The 21229-nt window shown below is 45.8% G+C and overlaps 1 protein-coding gene across 1 annotated transcript in view; it reads right to left on the bottom strand.

Moving 5' to 3' along the window:
- The window catches only part of LOC8024278 (teneurin-m), a 151549-nt gene that overhangs the window by 20911 nt on the left and 109409 nt on the right, over positions 1-21229 (bottom strand). Inside the window, exons 5-17 of the mRNA XM_042289813.1 lie at positions 15619-15709; positions 13422-13630; positions 11709-12683; positions 9863-10140; positions 8766-8880; positions 8200-8304; positions 7140-7334; positions 5112-5321; positions 4298-4483; positions 3455-3601; positions 2206-2413; positions 1327-1353; positions 516-635 (exon numbers count right to left, since the gene is read on the bottom strand). Coding sequence (XP_042145747.1) covers positions 516-635; positions 1327-1353; positions 2206-2413; positions 3455-3601; positions 4298-4483; positions 5112-5321; positions 7140-7334; positions 8200-8304; positions 8766-8880; positions 9863-10140; positions 11709-12683; positions 13422-13630; positions 15619-15709 — 2866 coding nt within the window. The remainder of the gene's footprint in view (positions 1-515; positions 636-1326; positions 1354-2205; positions 2414-3454; positions 3602-4297; positions 4484-5111; positions 5322-7139; positions 7335-8199; positions 8305-8765; positions 8881-9862; positions 10141-11708; positions 12684-13421; positions 13631-15618; positions 15710-21229) is intronic.

Genomic DNA, 21229 nt, shown 5'->3' with positions numbered 1-21229 from the left:
ATTTTGATAAAATAAGGTTTGATGCTGAAAGAGGCAATATATAAACCGCAGTGAGAGGGTTATTTAATGGACTTTGCAATTTTTATTAGACTTCTATTGATGTCATATTGTTTCGGTTTCCATAACTTCAGTTCATTCTTCACAACTGCCTCTTATCTTACTACAATACCCTTAGAAAAAGACTCAGTTCAAACATTCACACAGTAATTGCATGAGCATAAAAAGATTTGCTAATCTCATCAGCATTAAAGAGAGTTCAAAAGAATGAAGTACTAACTTGATTGATAACACTTTTGGGAGGTAGTATGTTTTGCCTCTGTCAAACATACATCTGAAAAGATTTTTCTATCAAGTTAGTAATCTTCTTCGTTTGAACACTCTTTAACACTGTCCAGATCGGATAATTAGCAATTGTTAAATCATGAAATCTCAGAGTGCCTGAATAGAACAGCAGGTTTAACTTTATGTCTGTACAACAGTGTTAAATAATTCTACATAGTGAACTACCAACTCACCAGCCAGAATCTCTTGTCACGGTGAAGCCAAACGAAGGATCACCGGCGATTCCAACCCTTATGCCCATTAACGGGCTCCCTGAAAAACTTATCACTTGTCCTCTTATGACAGATGCACGGCTGAAAAAAAATTAACACAATTCACAACCTAAGCTTAGGCACCCAGTTTCTAACACAGAAGCTTCGTTTCATTAGAGAAGACTATGAGACACTAGAACAATATTTTAGTTTTTGAGGGAGGCATTAATATAAAAATCAGTATCACATGTATGTTCCTGAAAAGGGTGCTCTCCCCCTTAGCATCAATGTGATGCAGAGAAGCAGTATGAAGAAAGTCTATCTCGTCTAAACTGACTTGACTGAACAAGTTTCAAACTGGAAAAGAACTACTACCAGAGTAAAGCTGCAGAAATAGCACTATTTTGAAAGTTTTTAGTACTGTATTAATTGTGTGTCTATTAAATTATTACCACTTCTACAACCATAAAGGCTAACATATTGATAGGATCTCATTACCTAGCTTCCTTCTTTCACTAGCTAGGAGGGTAGTGAACAAAGAAAAGAAAATGGCAAAAAGAAGAAATGGCTTTGCAAGCCCTCCACTTAGAGGGGAGAGAACTACCAAAGAGAATGTGGTGGAAAAAAGGAGAAAATGTGAGAAAAACCTGGAAAACTAGGTAAGTTTTCGTTTGTGTTTTTCCATCAGTAGACACATTTTCAAGTATTAAAGCAAGCAAGCACAAGCTCCAACGCAGTTAGTGATGGACGTTTGTCATGCAGAAAGAAATCACTTGGACTGGTGTGGACCTACCTGGCATTGAAACGATTCCATAGCACACTGAAGCGACAGATGGAGAAACAGAGTTTTGGTTATTATGCTCAGGGGGAAAAATGAAGCACGCATCTTCGCAGGCAAGTTAGGCAGGTATGGCTTTTTCATTCGCATGCAGTGAGTTGAAGCACAATGTCCTCAAGCTGAAGCATCTGTATGATTTATTGGGCAGGCATGAAAACAGTATGAGGTCTGCATCAGAGGTTGCTGCAAAAGCAAGTGCTAATAAAAGGAGTAAAATTTAAACATGACATTCAGAAAGCCTAGCAGCAACGTTTCTTAAAAATCCACCAGAATGACTTAAAATAGAGAATATAAATGAAAAATATAGAATCATTTGCAGCATTAACCAGCAAGCAACTTCTTAGAGAAGGGGTAAACTTTTGTTGCTGCTGTTATAAATGTTAGAGCATTCAATGTGAAGAATGAAGGGCAAAAAAATGGCTAATTGGCTCATGTTCAATCAGGTAAAAGTACAAAAAACGAGGACAAGGAAACCAAAACAGCACAAAGAGCTTTTGCCTTGTCTTCCTTGTCCCCATTTTTCTGAGGAACTTACATCTGAATGAAGAATGAAGGAAAGCCTGTCTGCTTGCTTGTTTTCTAGAACACTGATATTTTTAACACAGTTGCTTTTCAACTGATGTATAAAAAAAATCATGGATTCATGCTAAAGACTGCTCAGAATGTATTTACAGATAGCACTGTTTATTCAGATATCCACTGAACCTAGACTATCACAGGCTTTTTCAATAGCACGAGATGAACTTCAGTGAAAGACAGTAGCAGGTACATTCTCATAAAGGGACTTAATAATTTAAGGACTGTAAAGCAGGGTTGAGAAAACTGTAAGCTTACCTGTTGTTGAAAGAATCCTTGCGAGCATAACTCTGCACTGAGTCCTCTTCAATGAGGAACTGCATCCTTTGAAAGAAGGAAGCCGTGACAGCTGGAGGCTGTTTTCGTAGCAAGATGTCGAGCGGGTCAGACGACGAGAAGCACAGCGGATTGTTGGTGCATGCTTTGTGAGAGCAGCACTCGCTGTCGGCACAATCAGTAAGGCCATCTGCAGAAGAGAATTAAAACCTTCACAAGAAGCCATGTTCTTTCGCCGAGCTAAATATGAAAATTCTTGGCGACATTGAACATCTTTAAAAAATTTAGTGGGAAAATATTTTCTGTCACAAGGTTATTACCAGAAAGAATCTAATTTTTGAAGAACCAAGAATGTCATTCTAACCTGCTACAGACCAATATTGATAGAAGCTGGGCAAAATACTTTCATTTGGGGATGTATGTAAACAGAATATAAAATGTATCAGAAAAAAAAATGGTAAGGGTGCAGGCGAACTGGCGAATATTAACCATGTTGAATTACCTAACCTAAGACTGGGGTAGAGAAGAAACATCAAATCGTAGAAGAGACAGAAAAGTTCGAGCTGTCGTCCTGTCTATTTTCTGTCTCTCATGTTTTAATGTTTCTTCCCTACCCCTGTCTCAGGCCCATTCAATATGGTTAATAAGACGTATGTTAGCAAAGGCAATGTTGACGGACAAATTTTGAATGAGCCTGTTTTAAGAGGGAAATAATCTAATATACTGAAGTACAGATATGATTACCTAACAATTATTAGCTTTTGCGATACTGCACAACATGTGGTAACATGTGCGAAGTAGAATGAAAAATATATTTGCTTTATGCATTTTGTTATCTGGGGTGAAGAACCCCTGTGTTATGAATACCTGTGAACAAAAAAATCATAAATCAGCACAATAGCAGCATTTGGAAGAACGCAATGAAGAGCTCACAGACTTGGCTTACTTTTAGCATACATTGGAAAACGAAAAGTGCCCCTTTATCCTTTCTTTTCTGTACAGGATAGCATTTGATGAGGAAATCTGATTTCCATCCTAAAACATGTTTGTTTTCTGCCGGGTTAGGTTCTCCGAATGCAGACTTCTCAAACGACAATAGGGATAGTCACCAACATTCTTGCAACCACTTGAATGAGTGTTAATCTTTTGCAATAGTATAGTATCGATTCCCAAGGACAAATCATGAGTGGGATGGTTCTACGAAGTCAAGAATTGAGGGCACGTTTCTTACCATGATCATTGTCGATGCGGTCGTCGCAAGTCTTCTCCATAGGAATGCTGCAGTCAGGTCCGTCCCAGCCACTGTTGCATCTGCACTGCCAATCACCGTCGGACATGACACAGTCCCCGTGGCTGCTACAGCTGCGTGCACATCCCTCTGAAACAGAAAAGAGCAGCACATGCAAGTATGTAGCGTGATCAACTTTCACCAGACAAAATGTCAACTTCCAGAGCATCAACATAAAAATATTTAATCTTAGACTGCAATAAAAAGGTTCTGTATATGAAGCAAAAACATTTCTAGTACTACCAGATATGGTTGCAAGCATTCAATAACTGACCTCTTTTCAAGACAGGGGTTGCAGCCAATAGTGTTAAGTCATCAATTATTTATGATTATTCTCCTGCAGCCTTAATGTCTAAGCCACCTCAGGTAGTCCTAGTCAGTAACTATACTTCGAACCAGTATCGTAATTTCCGATCTATGGTCGCCAGACTATACATGTCTAAAAGTTGGAATTTTATACGGTGCAGACTATCTGTGTAAACTAGACAAGAATTTGTTTTTCCAAGATTGTCCATTATGATTAGACATGGTGGATATTTTGAATGACAGATGATATTAATGATGATTTCTGATGATACATGCTTTTTTGTGTGTGCCATAACAAAGCAGGCACTTCTTAAGGTCTTGAGTGTATGTGAATTTTAAGCAGTCCGCACCGGGTGTAAACTACTTTAAAAAAAAACTTTTTTTCAGTCAAAACTTTCTTTATTGGATTATACACCGAATGTAGACTATAATCCTGAAAAAGAATGGTGTATCGTGGAATTGAGACATCTAAGATCGTACCCAGGGTGCAGTGCCGGCCATTCCAGCCCTGAATGCAGAGGCAGGTGCCGTTCTTGCACTGCCCGTGTTCCACACAGCGGATGTCACATAGCTTCTCATTGCACTTGGCACCGGTCCAGCCCTCGATGCAGATGCACTCGCCTCCCTGACACCTTCCGTGCAAGCCGCAGTCAAGGTCGCACTTCTCTGTAAAGTTCCACCACCACATCACACATTGGTCACTCCTTTAAGCCGGTTCACAATACACCGCAGCACTAACCTGGTGCTAGAAACAAAGCGCTATATACACAGTACTATATACACAGTGCCATAGCAATCACTGTAGATGCCACAATATAAACAGAGTGCTATAGACACAGTGCTATAGGCAGTGATATAGACACAGTGCTACATACACGGAGCTACATACACGGAGCTACAGACACGGAGCTACAGACACGGTGCTATAGACATGGCACTACACACACAGTGCTACAGACACAGCGCCACAGACAACATTACAGACACAGCATTACAGATAGCACTAAAGACACTGTGCTGCAGACAACACTACATGCACAGTGCTACCGGCACAGTGCTACCGACACAGTGCTACCGACACAGTGCTACCGGCACAGAGCTACCGACACAGTGCTACCGACACAGTGCTACCGGCACAGAGCTACAGGCGCAGTGCTACAGGCGCAGTGCTACAGGCACAGTGCTACAGGCACAGTGCTACAGGCACAGTGCTACAGGCACAGTGCCACAAACATATGGCACTTTCTTGTTGCAATTTCACATTGTAACAAGACAACATATACTCAGCACCAACCTTGGGAACAATCTGGTCCTGTCCACTGGTCGTCACAGACGCAACGCTGGAGGTCCAGGTCAAACTGGCCGTGTCCGGAGCAATCTGGCAGGCAACGGAGGGCGTCGCTGTCTGGCTCGCTGCAGTCGTTGCTCTTCCAGCCCTTCCGGCACAGGCACATGCCACTGACGCAAACTCCGTGACCGGAACAGTCAGGGTCCAAGCAGTCGACTGTAACCGTGAGCAAAAGAAATTGTGTTTAACAGGCTTTCCGGACTGTTCGCGAACTATCCACGGACTATCTACAGGGGCGGACTCTGCAAGGACCTGTCCATTGTTAATTAAGATGAGACTTGATGCGTGTTTCAAAATCATCATTTTTAAATCAATAATGATGACTAATAACATGGCATTTTTCAATGTGTGTTGTGTATAAATTCTTTTTAAGTGCGGACTAGCATGCAATAAGTGCAGACTATAGCCCTAAACATAACACAGAATCAAACATGCATGACCACGCTGGTTCAACGTAAATGTAGAAGTATATAAAATATAGTGGCCCTAGATTGGAAAAACTTAATAATTGTATAGTTGGTCTGTGAACTTAATTCTCTAGGCACTCTAGGCATTGAACAAGGTTTCCATGATAAAGCCGCCCCTCCCCCCCCCCCCCCTTTTTCAGTTGGCACTGCTTGCGACCTAATTTTTGACCAAAAACAGGGCAATTAGAAGACAGTTAACACGTGTTTGGGAGCTCACGGTTAAAAAATGTATGTGCCGAGAAATCGTAAAAATTGATGACACTCTTGGAGGGCTGAAGATAAGACAGGGAGCAACTCTTGCAGAATTTTTCTTATGTAGTTTCCCAGCTGAGGAGAACTGCATATTTGTTTGAATTACTCCTATAACAGTGAGAAAACTGTCAGAACGCATCGAGCTAACCGAGCTTCGCCCCCCGTGTCAGCCGCTACTCCTAGGGGTCGGAAGCGGCCAAACTCAATGCGCGCGCCCGTCGGAAGTGGTAAAGCATAACGCCAACACGCCAATGCGAAGCATGACGCGAGTGGTCCAGAGGAAGCGTCACAGCATGAAGGAACATGATTGATATGATAATCAAGAAGTCTTATAAGAAGTAGAAAACTGGGTCTCTTATCACAGGAAGCCGCTTTCCAATTATTTTTCGATGTGTCTCTTAGCAAATTCAATCCCGTTGTTGCTTGCGACATAGCGGAGATGATGGCATCGTCGTCTAAAAGTTGAGGTGATGGCATGGCCAGCGCGGTCAAGGAGCGAGATTTTTGCTATGATGAATAGGGAAACTGTGACGGGAGACCCTTTTTATGTACTTCCGAATTATGACTACCTTCTGACGTTTTAATACACAGAATAAGAAAGAGGGAAAAAGAAATATGCAAGGGGATGATATCAATTGTAAGGGGTAGATAGAAAAATGTAAGGGGGATCTACTAGTCCTCGTCATCAGCGCTGTTTGCGTCATAATGTTTAGCCAACTAGCCCACCAGTTCATTTTTTGACAGCCTTAACCACCACCCTCATCGATGGGCACAAACTTCGAACTCCAAGCGAAATGAACAGAACAAGCTGTGTTGTTGTTTAATTGTCCAACAAGTTTGTTGTAGGACAATTACCCTATTTTTGGAACTATGGTCTGCTCAGTATACGTGTTTAAAAGATGAAATTTGACGCAATGGAGACTGTCTACAAGTGCGAACTATACAAGGATTTGTTTTTTCTATATCGTTTTATTTATGACGAGACACGACAGATTTTGAGGATAAGTGAGTATATTAAAGTTGATTTATATGTCATACAATCTTCTTTGTGAGCTATACTCACGCTGGCATTTGTCAAGGCGTGCTACGTATGATAATTCTTTACTATGCACCGGGTGCGGAACATCTAAGGGTAAACTTTTTTTTTAACCGAAATTCTTTTTTGCGGGGTATACACACCGGGCGCATAAAAATATTAGACATCAGCGCTTCTTGGGGAGGTTCAGCTAAGTCCTGTATGGAGTATGAGAAGTACCTTCTTCACAATGCAGACCCTTGTAACCGGGAAAGCACCGGCAAACTCCGTCCAAGCAGTCCCCGTGGCCGGAGCAGTCCGAGACTTCGCACTCGTCTTCTCTGAGCTGGCACTCCTTCCCCTTCCAGCCTGGCTGGCAGGCGCACTCGCCGCTGGTGTACTGGCCTCTCCCACTGCACAGCACTGGACACACGCCTGGAAGCCAGCCACCGGTGCCCGAACTTCATCGCAATCCCAGCGATGAAACACACTCTCCAATGGTTTACTCACAAAACAACAGCATAGGCTAAAAATTAAATAGACTGTCCACCTCCAGCTCGTGCGTGCTGCCTTTCATAGGGTTTTGGTTGCACGTGCGACGAGCTTTTATCAAAGGCAGAAAACTTGCGCTTGAGGAGGAGCATCAACCGGATCCTCAATCTGTCACCGACTATTGAACATTCATGGTTTGCACAGGGGGCTTCAAGAACGACTGATAATAATTTAAAGGCCGACGACCAGATTCGAGATTCTGCAAGGCTGAAGATCCTCCTCACCATGGGCGAGGAGGAAACGGGCAACGGTGAACAGGGTAGGGGGGGGAAAGGAGGTAGCGGTGCGCAAGTAAAAAGCGCGAACTGATCGTCGGTCTTTAAAGAAAAGACACTCGAAATAAACAAATAATTCCTTCGGAATAATGTTACTGACCCCAGAGGTCGTCAAGTTACGAGCGTAAAGTGGTACTTACTAAATAAACGACATAAAATTTGCTAACTAACTTCTGAAACACTCACCTTAACTGGCACATTCTAATTAGCGATCTGTTGCCCGGCCGTCGTCAAAATATGGCACCGCTGTTGGTATTCAGACAATTAAATCCTACTACACATTATTGTCACTCAAATTTTATCCGTGAGCAGACAGGTACCGAAACTAGACACAAAGAGAATATATCATCGAGTGAATGCACGTTTGCAAGCAGACGCAAAAAGCATTGTCGGTCTCCCTCTGTGCGTAATGCGCAGCAGCCGTGTGCTTGGACAACTCGACCTAAGTCGTACCAAGGCACAGAGACACTCACGATACGCGCAGGATTCCCCGGCGTAGTCAGGATCGCAGTCGCACTTTCCCATGTTGCAGGTTCCGTGTCCGTGGCAGTCGTAAGGACAGGGGAGGCTCGATACATCTGCAACGGTGCACCGCAAGCTTTCACACTTGCCACTCGCAAGGATAAAGCTTTTAGCAATTTTCATAGAGTCGAATCTCGTTAATTCGAACTCGAGGGGGACCGAACATTTGCTTGAATAAAGCAAAGTTTGAATTATCGGGAGCTTTCTCCCATATAGACGCATGGAATGGGACCTGCATGTAAGTTTGAATTAAGAGGGTTTGAATACACGAGATTCAACTGCATTATAGTCCCTGCCGGCATGAGAACGGCAGGGCGTCTCTTTCGAATTCCAGGCCTCTTGGCTGCGCTGGTTGCCTTCAGACGTTCCTTGGCTGCACATGAAAGCTTGGAGCTGGCGAGACGCTGAAGGCTTATCAAAGGTAGGAAGCTCGCGCTGGAGGCGGGACAAACTAAGAACCTCCCTGCAGTTCTCATTCTGCCAGTGACTATAGCATACGGACCGGCAGCGAACGTACCGGCGACAAGACTGACGAAGGACACCTCTTGCTGCAGCTCGCCGTCGTTGTAGACGGAGATGTACCACCGGCCACGGTCCAGGAAGTGAATGAACTCCATGTTGTACTCTTCTTGCTGCACGAGCCGAAAGAAAACAACACACAGTCCAATCCGAAAAATTAGTCTCAGCTTCTGCATAAAGATATCTTGAGTGAAAGTTTGTTGAGCTGTAATTAGCAGTAGACGTGCCCTGGACATTTAAGATTAACGAGGACTTTGCTATAGGCCGGCTTCGTTTCAGTTAGTTTGGTAACATGTGTTTCCCAGCGTAGCATTGACGACGCCGTTTTCAAACAATAATAATGCCGGCGATGTCCGATGTCAGACCACGCATTCATTCAAGGTTCGACACATGATATCAACGATGCTCTCATTTTGAAATTATTCATCATAGTGTTATTTCATTAACAATCATTCTTTTTAGCTTTTTAAACTCTTTACTTAGTCTTAAGCGACACTATGCTCCCTCGCGGGGTTCTATGCAGTCTCGTGAAAAAGATATTGGTAGAGGCTCCTCCTTTTAAGGAAGGTTGCGAATCCTCGAGCAAGCAAAATCTTATACAGTGACGATGACCCATACTTGCCATTCTACCACACACAGCGTACGGAATGGAGAGTAACAGTATAAAAAATTCTAGTCAAATCGGTAGAAAAATAGATAAAAACAAAAATGCCTGCCTCAATTTCGTGCATGTCATGGCGCATGGCACCAGGTTGGTGCATGTCACGGGACGTGGCACCAGGTCACTTGATACCCCAGAGTCACATGACGTCACGATGCTACGTGACGCGGCACCACAATGTCGTCATGGTGTCCCGTGATGGCGTCACACGAACACCATGACGCATCACGGTGTTCACGTGATGACAATAACAAACATTTTATTTTACCTCGATTATGGTGGGGGACTAGGAAAAAAGTGGATACAGCTTGACAAGCCCTCGTGCCTCTAGAGTGTTCAATATCAAACGGACAAAAGTACACACATAAAAAAAAACACTCACTCTAGAATAAGCGTTATTCGTAATTTAAAAAGAATGCGACAAAAAAAGTCACCTTGGCAGATTTCCGGTGCCTTCTGTCCCGGGCACTGAGGATCTCCACGAAGTCGTAGCGGGTGTGCGTGGGCACGCTGTTCCGACGACCGTAGATGCCGACGCTGGCGCCAGTGGGCAGTGTGTAGTTGAACTTGACTAAGGCCGGCTCCAATTGGTGGAACTGCACGTTCCAGTGTCCGTACGACGCTATCACTTTGCTGTGTCTCTTGCCAACAGACATGTCCATGAAGGAGTCGCTGCTTGGCGGCAACGTCTTGGCCGGGAGCACAGACGGGTCTGCCGGGCAAGCAAGATGGTGCGGTTGAACTAGCAGCTACTGGATGGCTGGCAGGCGACGGCACGTGCAAGCTCACTTGACGGCAATTTCCATAATCGGCTTCTGCACACCGCCATCTTTGTCTACTGGGCATGTGTTCTGAGCGTTTGCACTATACCTCTCTGAAAGTCAACGCCACGCAAGGAGACCTCAGCCCAGTGACTCGGCAGTTTTTGCCTGGGTGATAAACGCCGAAAAGGTCTATGCGACCTTGATTCCGGTGGTGGATAGCTTTCTCTTACCGGCATTCGCGGCGCCAGGGTTATTGTGACTCGTGTTAGTTATACCGTAAGCAAATATTTCGATTGATGCGGAAACCAACAAATTAAAGACATATTGAAGCGTGTGGTCATTAAAAAATAACAATTGCTTTTAAATGCACTATGCATCTACAAGCCGCATGGTACAAGCAAATGAATGAGCAATGGTTTATTAGAGAATATAAGAAATGAACAGCATATTTGTGACGAAGATTATCTTAGGTTTTTGTTTATTAAATGCCTGGAAGAAAAAAACCTGAAGATTGCAGCAGTAACTTGACCAATAAAGAATTATGATCTAAGTTCATGCCGTGTCTAACGTATTAAATTAGAACACAACCTATCCACCATATATTTTTGCGACACCTCCGAACAACAGGTAACTAATTCGAGGAGTAGAGCAGAGTAATTTTTACAATGTTAAGACGAAAATTTACGTAAAGTAGAAACACACAATCTTTAGGCATAAACATCATACCCATCCTGGTTTCAAATGAGATCATACCTACACTCAAAGAACAACTTCAGCACTTCAAAATCTTGAAGTTATATGCGCGTCTGCCTGAGGATTGTGCAATACAAAAGCTTGTATTAGAAAGGTTCAAAGAGATCTAGGTATGCCAACCAGTTGAGAGTATGAAAGCGACACTTCAAGCATTTAACGACGAGAGCGTCACAAACCCACAAACCCTAGCACTTTGAACACATCTGAAAATTGTTCAATGAGGTCAAGCATATTGTGCACATATTTACAAAAGACCAGCAGACATGTGCATCGCAAAAGCAGATTTCCCCTTTCAAACCAAGCAATCAAAGCAGCAGTTATTTTTAATGTTAGCCCGAACGATTACTATAAAAATTTATCCAAGCGCAAGCTAAAAGCGAGCAGACCACAACAAAGTCGAGCAGTTAGTAAGTTAGAAAGATTTTGTGGACATGTGGGCAAGGACACACATACGCAGACAAACAACTCAAACATACCTGACAACACAGGAAGCGGAAGTAGTTAGTGTCCTTCAAAACGGAAGCGGAAAAATCGGATCGGTAAGAATTAACGAGAGAAAACTTGAGGAACTCGAGGAAGCAGGGCGCAAGCAAGGCAGATTGATCCAAAGCTGTATCAACTTTCTTTCATTTTCCTTTCTTGAAGAACTAGAAAAAAAAGGCGTCATGCAGTGGCGCCTTCATTCTTTGTGCGAGAAAGCGAACAATGTAGCCCAATCTCTTGCCTGAATTTATTTGCTCCTGCATGCGAAAGCCTCACTCACCCGGTATCTCTAGCCACTCTGTGGAGCCTGATGCAGAAGTGACAGCTTTCGAATGCCCGGAGTCACCAGCCTCCTTGTCAGCACCCAGAGGGTCTATGTCCGTCTCAGCTCCGGCAAAATGCTCAAGCGAGTTCTGGTTATCCTCAACATCGACGTCCCCCGTAAAGCGGTTGTCGGTTTCGGAGTTAGCTAACATAAACTCGGCTGCGTCCTGCTCAGGAAGCTCAGACCCACCAGAGACGTCGTTCTTGACAGCTATTTGTGAACCAATTGCGGTGGCCTTGCCCGAACCAGTGATCTCTTCCTCAAGTTCCACCTCGTTCTTCTCCAGAACCTTAAGCTCATCGACTTCGGTCATATCTTTAGGCTCGCCGCCCTGCTCCGGCATCGAGATGGGAATTTCGTTGTTAGTCGCGTTGTTATCAGCACTTACGAACCGCGGCCGCTTTGTTGATGTCCCGGCAGTGTCGCCTTTAGCCCTTTTAACGGTGGGCGATTTTAGACCATCCCCTTCCCCGGACCGCGGAGGTCCAGACGGTGACTCGGCCATGAACCGCTTACAAATGCAGTTCATCCTGCTAATGCGGGTCGCTGGAGGATCATCAGGAACGATAATGACCGTGTCTGCCTGAAACTCTGGCTCCTCGTTGAACTCGCGCTTAGAGTTGAGCTGATTTTTGAAATTTGCGTCTGCATCGGCATCAACGGTGTGCCGAGGCCGCCTAAAGTCTGCAGGCTCTTCACCGCTCCCAAGGTCCTCGAACTCGGTCGACGCGACGGTCCTGGACGTGCGGTCTGTAGCCTGTCTCTTGAAACGTGTGTTAGGACGACCAGGGGCTGGCGATTTAAAGGAGGCGGGGTCATGCTGTCGGTCGTACGTACTTTTGAGATCTTCGCCGCCCGAAGACATTTCGACGTCATCGACGATGACAGGGCACGGGTGCTGACCGTGTTGCCAACTGAGAAAGGCGACAGCTGCAAAAAGACGGGACTCTGCTCATTGGCCTTGCGCTCTTCATGCCTCTGCAAGGGCTTATCACAGTCTATGAACTGACGCATAAACGCAACAAAAATAGTTTATTCAGTTAGTCGCAGTGACCCAAGTAAAGCTCATTTCTGGGTATCGAGGTAATCTGTACAATACTGCTTCATTTCTTTGCGAATTCTCTCTGCTTACCCGGGACTTAGCAAGTGCGGAAGATGCCAGTACCCAACGAAAGAGACATCCGATAACACAACAAAGTAAAAAACACGTTCAAGTGTATCATAGTGTTTTCAATCCAGTCTAGAAATCCGCACGAAAAGCCTCAAATTCATGTTTCTGCGGGGAAAAACAAAAGTTTGGCTACTGCATTAGGTTTAGAATTTGTGACCAGTAACGAAGTTGGTACAGTTGCAAGGTCGTGTATTCTTATTTCTACAACTGCAGGCCCCAATCGCATAATTATTTTTTTATATTTCGCATAATTAACACCATAATTCCGACTTCTGCTCGTAATCCGTATGATTAAGACACGGTGGCTTAAAAAAAAAACCCAGAGCTCAATTGCCGGCGTACACTGTACAAAGCATGATTTTTATCATTTTCTTTTTATCATCACATGAATTCCGACTCACAAGCTGGTGGTATGAGGAGCAAATGTGATACAATATATAAAATATGAACCTCAGCTTGGCCACAACATGTCTGCTCAAGACAAGGGAGGTACTTACCGATGAAATAGGCAAGGGCTATGAGCAGCACCACGGAGAGGAGGAGGAATGCAATGGCGGTACACTTCCAAGAGCACCGCGAAGACAGCGTCTTGCGCAAATTACATCGGGAGTGCGGGAAGTGACTGGATGTCAATGGCCGTCGGACGGAGTTCCTCGGCTGAGCGCATCCTAGTGAACCGGCAGCAATGCCACCTCCGGCCCCTAGCCTGCGTGGTACCCAGAGACATGCACATTGCAGACTCCACCACAAGAGTGAATCTTTTCCAGCTTACCTTTGGAAGCTGGAAAAGGCTCCAGAAGTAAATGATGACCAAAGACAGCAAAAAATACAAGGACAAAAAAAGGAACATACATGGAAATTTTGTCCTCTTGTTCTTGTCTTTCGCGCTGTTTTTGATCGTCGTGCACAACTACCAACTAGCTCAGCTTTCCACTTTTGTCCAGAAATAAAGTTCCATCTGTTAGATACAAAATCCATTTCTTTCAGAATGCCATCAAGAAACTGGTTTCATCCTGTTCACAAGGGAAGTTATTTTTCGCGTGTAACGAATTTGAGAGAGGGTTTTTTTACTTTTGAAAAAAAGTGTGAGGAAGGAAGTTATTTTTCTTAAAAAAGATTCCAAGAGTGTTTTTTTCCATAAAAAAAGGATTTAAAAGGAAGAACTTTTTTTAAGGTCTTGAAATTTTTTTTCTTTTGAAGGTTCAAAAGAGAACCTTTTTTCCCTTCTGGAGACCAACCTGGCCCAAGAGAAAGCCCAACTGACTCGCCCGGGGTGCACAATGATCCTATTCCGTCTGCTATTGAAGGAAATTAACCTTTACAGGGTGGTCACACAATGCCTTCGGGAGAAGGCTTCGCTTTTTCAGTACTTCTAGGCAATCGTTCTTGGGGGCTAGGCCAATTCAGATTCCATTACGGCATATGGTGCACCCCTGAAGGTTAAGCAGTGGTGGCGTCGTGACTCTCACAGTCATGGTTTATTTCACCACAAGTATGGGGATGCAGTTCGGGAGCAGTGTTAATCTTAATTGCTAGCTGGCTTTATTTTATTAAGGATGTACCAGAAAATGTCCGACTGCACGGGCCAGCTGTTGGTAATAAACCAAATCTGGTTTAACTACAATTTATTCATATAGTTGATATAAAAAAGCTCCCTTGGAGGACGCCGGAACTCCTGCACCATCGAACACTAAACAGACTAAACTCTTAATGTCCACTTTGGCTTGTGGTTATTGGTGAGCCCCTCTATACACCCACTCATCTTTCCAAAGAAAACCAGAGTGCCCCTAGCGCCACGCCACCGGCGCCGCGCATGCGCGATTGGGTGTGGGCCAGAGCCCAGAAGCGCGCCGTTCCGTATCAACAAACCATTGGAACGTGACGTTGTCGGCCTCGGTGTGAGGCACCCTGCTCCTTTGCGCGTTGAAATTGCTGATACTACGTCTTCCCAGCAATGTCTTACTAGTTCAGTGGCCCGAGCGAAATTAACAAGGCTCGTTACATTGCAAAACTTTGTGTAAATATTGTAGCGTGCGGCAATTCATTCCGCGTGGACGCGGCAGAATGGACAATAGTGCCCGATTCACACGACAAGGTCCTGGTCGCTATTTTCACTGGCGACGTTGGTCGGGCTACAAAAGCGTAGACGGTAGCTGTGATGCTCGACGTAACCTTCAAACTCAACTTTTCAGGTCTGCGCTTCTTATCGCAATAACCGGGACAACGTTTTCGTTTGAACCAGCATACAACAGTTTGCACAAGCAGCAGAGTTTGAAAGAGAAGACGACAGTTTGAACAATCATAAGACCCTTTGAACGTGAAGACGCAATGAACGTGGTTCGCAAATGGTCCGGACAATTCTTGACGGTTTCCCTGCATTCATTTTGGAACAAAGCAAATAAATCTGACGACCACAAACATCCGTGAACAACCCAAAGTGCTTCCCACAGAAGGAACCGTGGTTCGACGGTGTCTGGTTTGCCTTTTTCACAGCACCTATTCATATTCTCGGATGAACCGAGCAGGCAGAAAACACATAGAAACTTATCGTCACTTCTTTCCCGGCTCTTTTGGTACAGCGCGGTGTTTTGACGAGAAGGCAGATTTTAGCCCGGTTTCTTCCACAACACCACCACCGTAGCACGACGCAACAGAGTTGAGTTGGTGTATAGACTGGCCAGAAGACACAAGTACCTGTCTGGGTTGGTCTTAGTTTCGTCCTGAATGATGTTTGACGGCCTGAACTCCGTCTTGCCTTGCGGAGATCCTGGGCCTTTCGTCAGATCTGCATGTAAAAAAAAAAGAAGACGTTGGAAGGGCATGCGTTAGGCGTTTTTCAAGCCGTATCATGACCGAAAGTTAAATGACACAAATGAGCCTATGCAGCAAGTCCACGTTGGTACCAGAGGTCCAACGCATCAAGAGATATTTCTAAGCAAGGGATCCATCGAGTTAGGAAGTTCAACGCCTCAGGAAATGTTTTTAGTAAAGTGGTTCATCGAGTCATGATATTCAGAATCAAGAAAGCAATGCCAGGTTACAAGCTGTTGACCACCACCGGCCTCCTCTGGATTTTGACGTTTCTTCCCGTCACTGAAGCCAAACATATACCCTAATATAAATATACTCGTGGCTAGTAAACTTGTTGTACGAGTGAGCCTTTCGGAGAACCCGAACAAAAAACAACATGTATAATAAATAGCCTACGCTTAGAACGCTACCCGTTGATTATAAAGCAAACGCTCTACACGCAGAGGACTAATAATTCTGGAGTTTCGTGTTTGTTCATTTCTTGTGTCCTTTGCTCCACGGTTTCTATGACACCAATAATTTGATTGAAACGTTTCTGGACAAATTAACATTTCAAGCCCATCCTATGCCCCTCTAACGACCATTGTTGAATAAAGTTTTTAACCTTATATAGCTTTTTTAAGCAGTGAACGTCATATCCTCTGGAAGAAAACTAGATCTCATCTCAAGAAATCCCGTCGCAAGCGTAAACTGAGATCACCCGAGGAAAAGATGAGCATACACACAGTGAATTATAACCATGACCTTTACAATGAAGCTGTTTATGGCTAGGGTTCCATGGATTTTTTATGTGAGTCAACAAAAACCCTACGATCGCATCGCCGCACGCGCACGCCTTCCCTACATAAAAGATGAAAAGTAAATAACCAAAATAAAGCATTGACGAACGCGCGTGCAAGATGCCACTTGTTTTAGGCTTTTGTCAGTGTTGTACACATTCTTCAAAAAAAGGAACGCAAGCTCGTTCCTCAATCCTTCTGACTTTTGGAACGCGTTCCCGTTAAAGTTCCATTTGTGAAAAAGGAACTCATTCCCGTAACAGTAAAAAAAAAAAAAAATGAAACGTATCGTTAAATTTACGTTATATTTGTATTTTGGAGACCACTATACTCAATTACATAGAAAAAGGTTTTTTTTGTTGCTTTTATCTATTCCATCAAATGGCAACATAAGAATTTGAATGCTGAATGACACAAGGAAAAAAAAAGAATGGAACAAGGTTTCATTTGTTGACATATTCACCTTTAAAAATCTCACCTTGCGGCCATATTAATCTTTGTCGTGAGATAGTCAGACGAGCAAAATGTACTGTTACCCCACATTGCACGAGCTTGTTACAACAACCTCACACGTTTCAATCTAACAAAGTCCCTTGTGTGAACTTAACAACACTTGCTTCTCGATAAATAACACTTGCTGCTCGAAAATTCTGCCCGCAAGACGAGCAAGGGTAGGGATTTTTGAAGGCCAGTTTTGAAAACTGCCAGTCCTTTGTGAAGGGTGTATTCGTTGTTCAGCTTCAGGGGGAGGGGGGGGGGGGGGGGGCAAGGCGAGAAAGGATGAAGGTTAATTTGGGTGTATCTTTTACTTGTCCAATGTTCGGGATACAAGGTTGCGTTCGATGTCGGGTAACCTGTTCTTCTGGTCTAACTGTAGGTCTCTTTGTGAAAGTTGAGCAATGGCTGTAGTCGGCCTTAGGTTTCTGGGTGTATGAGGATTCATGGAAGCAAAAAATGTAACTGAGTGAGACGTCCCTCTTTCTGTGTCTTTTCCATTGCCTAAAAAATATTTTTTTACCGCAGTTTTGGGCATTGAAAAAATGTATCAATGTCCGTTAGATCTCCTGCACCCAACTGTAATCACGCGAGAACCCCGCAAAATAAACCCAAAGATAAGAAAGAAAAAATTAACGAGACACTGCACTTAGTTTTTAAAGCGCAGCTCTTAGAAGCCCGTTTCCGGCTTGAACGGCACTGGTGTCGGCGGCAAACCGCGAGGTCACGTGACCCCCCCGAAGTCACGTGACCCCCCCGAGTCACGTGACCCCCCCCCCCCCGAGTGAGTCAGGTGACCCCCCCCCCGAGTGAGTCAGGTGACCCCCCCCCCCCGAGTGAGTCACGTGACCCCCCCGAGTGAGTCACGTGACCCCCCCGAGTGAGTCACGTGACCCCCCCCCCCCCGAGTGAGTCAGGTGACCCCCCCCCGAGTGAGTCAGGTGACCCCCCAGAGTGAGTCAGGTGACCCCCCGGAGTGAGTCAGGTGACCCCCCGGAGTGAGTCAGGTGACCCCCCGGAGTGAGTCAGGTGACCCCCCGGAGTGAGTCAGGTGACCCCCCGGAGTGAGTCAGGTGACCCCCCGGAGTGAGTCAGGTGACCCCCCCGTAGTCAGGTGACCCCCCCGTAGTCAGGTGACCCCCCCGAAGTCAGGTGACCCCCCCGAAGTCAGGTGACCCCCCCGAAGTCAGGTGACCCCCCCGTAGTCAGGTGACCCCCCGTAGTCAGGTGACCCCCCCGAAGTCAGGTGACCCCCCGAAGTCAGGTGACCCCCCCGAAGTCAGGTGATCCCCCGAAGTCACGTGACCCCCCGAAGTCACGTGACCCCCCGAAGTCACGTGACCCCCCGAAGTCACGTAACCTCGGGGGTTCACGTGACGCTCCTGACGTAACACGGCCCCTTCCCCCCTGAGGTCACGAACCTCAAGGAGTCGCCTATCCCTCAGTACGCTTCCATCCTCCTCCTCAAGAGCTGCGCCCTAACCGGCGTTACAGGGAATTGTTAACGGCTTTCATTTTTTATCCATTTTAGAATTTCTTTTTTAGAAATAAATCAAAAATGACCACTGGGCGAAAAAGGGAACGCTGTTCCTTTTTCCGTTCCAATAAAATGTAACTAGTTCCCGTTCTAGTTCCACCATTGCCAAATGTAACGACGGCGTTCCTTCGTTCCTCCTAAAAGGAACGCGTTCCAGGAACGCAGTTCCTTGGAACGCCATTCCGTGCAACACTGGCTTTTGCTTTAGAACAGCTACTGCTACAGACGCCGGCACGTGCGGCGTGTGGAACACCATTGCCGGCATTCTCCTTGATGCTTGGGTAATTTAATAATAGGTCTATTGAGTAGGTTAGTTATCAATAGGCAGCATTTTTAAGATCAGTAGACTCCCAGGTAGATAATAAAGGTTTCTCAAAGATTTGCCGCTGCGCGACCCGCGTCGGCCATGGTCTAGAGTGCCTTCATACACACGCGCGCTTTTGCTTGAGTGGTGACATCTCAGCCATTTTTCCGCCCAATTGTTGTTTTATGCATGTTGAAGTGCGCGCAATCCGGTGTCGCTCAGCTCGAGCCCGTAGCTTTGGCCAATGCGTAGACGCCATTTTACCGCCCAAGTCACGCACCAAGTGCGCGAGAGCGTCACACGCTGGCACATTCAGGGCAACAATGGATGTCTTCACCCTGAGACAGACAGACATGTAGGCACCCTAGCCATGGTCACGCTCGCACCGCCCTCTCTTTGTCGTTGTTCCAAGCGCTTGCGTGCCTAGTTTCCTTTCCTTCCGCTGTCCCGGGGTGGCGGTCCCGTCGCGCGTGTCCACATTCCGCGGGGTGGCGGTCCCGTCGCGCGTGTCTAGTTTCCTCCGGCTCCTCGAGGCGGCGATAGTCGTCCACGCTAAATGATGACCACCGATCAAGACAACAAATAAATCTGTGCGCGTACCTTTCGTCGCGATGACCACCGAATAAGACAAACGTGTCGGTACTTTTGTTCAAAATTCTGCGTCACGTCTGTGTCGTTTGATAAACAGCTTCGTTGGTCATCCACCTTCACAAAGTGGAATGGCTCATGATTTTTTTTTACTAAAGTGAAATTCGTTTGTTGGTATATTTGCGAATGAAGAATCAATCCGAGTGCGCACATTCTGATGACGTTGAAGATTTCCAAAGTGAACTTTTATAAGCCAAGAAGAACCAAATTTGACGCTCGTGTTTATAGAGCGTAAGGTCCACCCGCCTTTAAGGTGCGACCAACGCTGGTTTTGTAAAAAATAACTCCCGTCTCTCACGCACAAAAAAAATGTTACTGTAAAAATTACCTAGTAGGCATATTTGAAAACTCATTCTCCGCCAAAATGTAGCGCTAGCGATCCGAACCAGATGATAAATTTTCAGCTCTAACCGTTACCTTAATCAAAAGTTCTAGGCGATTTTCTGAAAATTCTTATCGGAAAACAGGGTTCCTTTGCGCCCGTCTTTTGTGACTGGCGCCATTCAACTTCATACATTCGAGAGCTTGGTCGGCAGCCATTGCCCCTTAAAATTTATAAAAATCCCTTATTATTTTCGATAATAAAATTTAGTTCTAAAACTTTGGCATCTGGTTCGGACGGCTAGCGCTATATTTGGCTGGAGAATGAGCGTCCGGCGATGCGTGGTTTCTTTTTGCGGAGAAGAACTCCCTGTTAATCTATTTCTTGGGAGGTGGGGGACGCCTTGTATTATGGTGACTGACAAGACAAAAAAATGAAAGCCGCTTACAATTTCCTGTAACGCCGGTTGAAGCGCAGCTCTTGAGGAGGAGGATGGAAGTGTACTGAGGGATAGGTACTCCTTAAGGTCACGTGACCTCAGGGGAGGGGGTCACGTGACCTCAGGGGGTCATGTGACCCCAGGGGAATCACGTGACCTCAGGGGAATCACGTGACCTCAGGAGGTCACGTGCCCTCAGGAAGGTCACGTGACTTCAGGTGGTCACGTGACCTCGGGGGAGGGGGCGTCCCGTGGCCTGGGGGTCATGTGACCCCCAAGGTCACGTGACCCCCAGGCCACGTGACCATCCCAAGGTCACGTGCCCCCCCAGGCCACGTGACCCCCCTCCCCCCGAGATCACGTGACCCCCCAGTCACGTGACCTGGGGGGTCACGTGGTTACGCCGACGCCGCTGAAGCCGGAAACGGGCGCCTAAGAGCTGCGCTCTAAAAGTGCAAGGCGCGTCTTTCGAACGCCTAGACTACGGCACGCACTCGTCGCCTGCCGTCGTCTTTTTGACTGCGTGTGCACGCTCGAAGCTCGGAGACATCAGCCACCATCGCTCCATGTCGTGCTCGTTTTTCCGTACCCTGTGCATCGCACATTTGGCACCATCGAATTTGTTCTTCGCGGCAAGCTTTGCCGAGAGGAACAAATTGGATTGTGTCAAACAATTTCTTCATAAGGTACCGGCACATGAGCTTGGTGCGGAGAAATAGCGGTTGCTACGGTGCTGTTCTTCGTCACGTGGAAGGCATGTTGGATGCGGGGCAAACCCGGCGTTCTCTTTGCGTCAGTGGCTACGCGCTAAACGTTTCCAATGCTGTTCCGGAGCGCGCGAGGCGGCCGGCATACACCACGCCAGGACAGCGTTGACGATCGATCGCAAAAGCCATCTCCCCTCTGCCCAAGCACCACTTCAAGTGTCTTCTTCAAAGATTCATGAAGCCCCAACGCTCTATCTTTCCTC

Source organism: Ixodes scapularis, unplaced genomic scaffold (genome assembly GCF_016920785.2).
Source record: "Ixodes scapularis isolate PalLabHiFi unplaced genomic scaffold, ASM1692078v2 PGA_scaffold13__105_contigs__length_92229423, whole genome shotgun sequence".
In the NCBI taxonomy this organism is placed as follows: domain Eukaryota; kingdom Metazoa; phylum Arthropoda; class Arachnida; order Ixodida; family Ixodidae; genus Ixodes; species Ixodes scapularis.
Note: the sequence above shows the minus strand (reverse complement) of the source record. Positions and strands in the feature narration are given on the sequence as shown.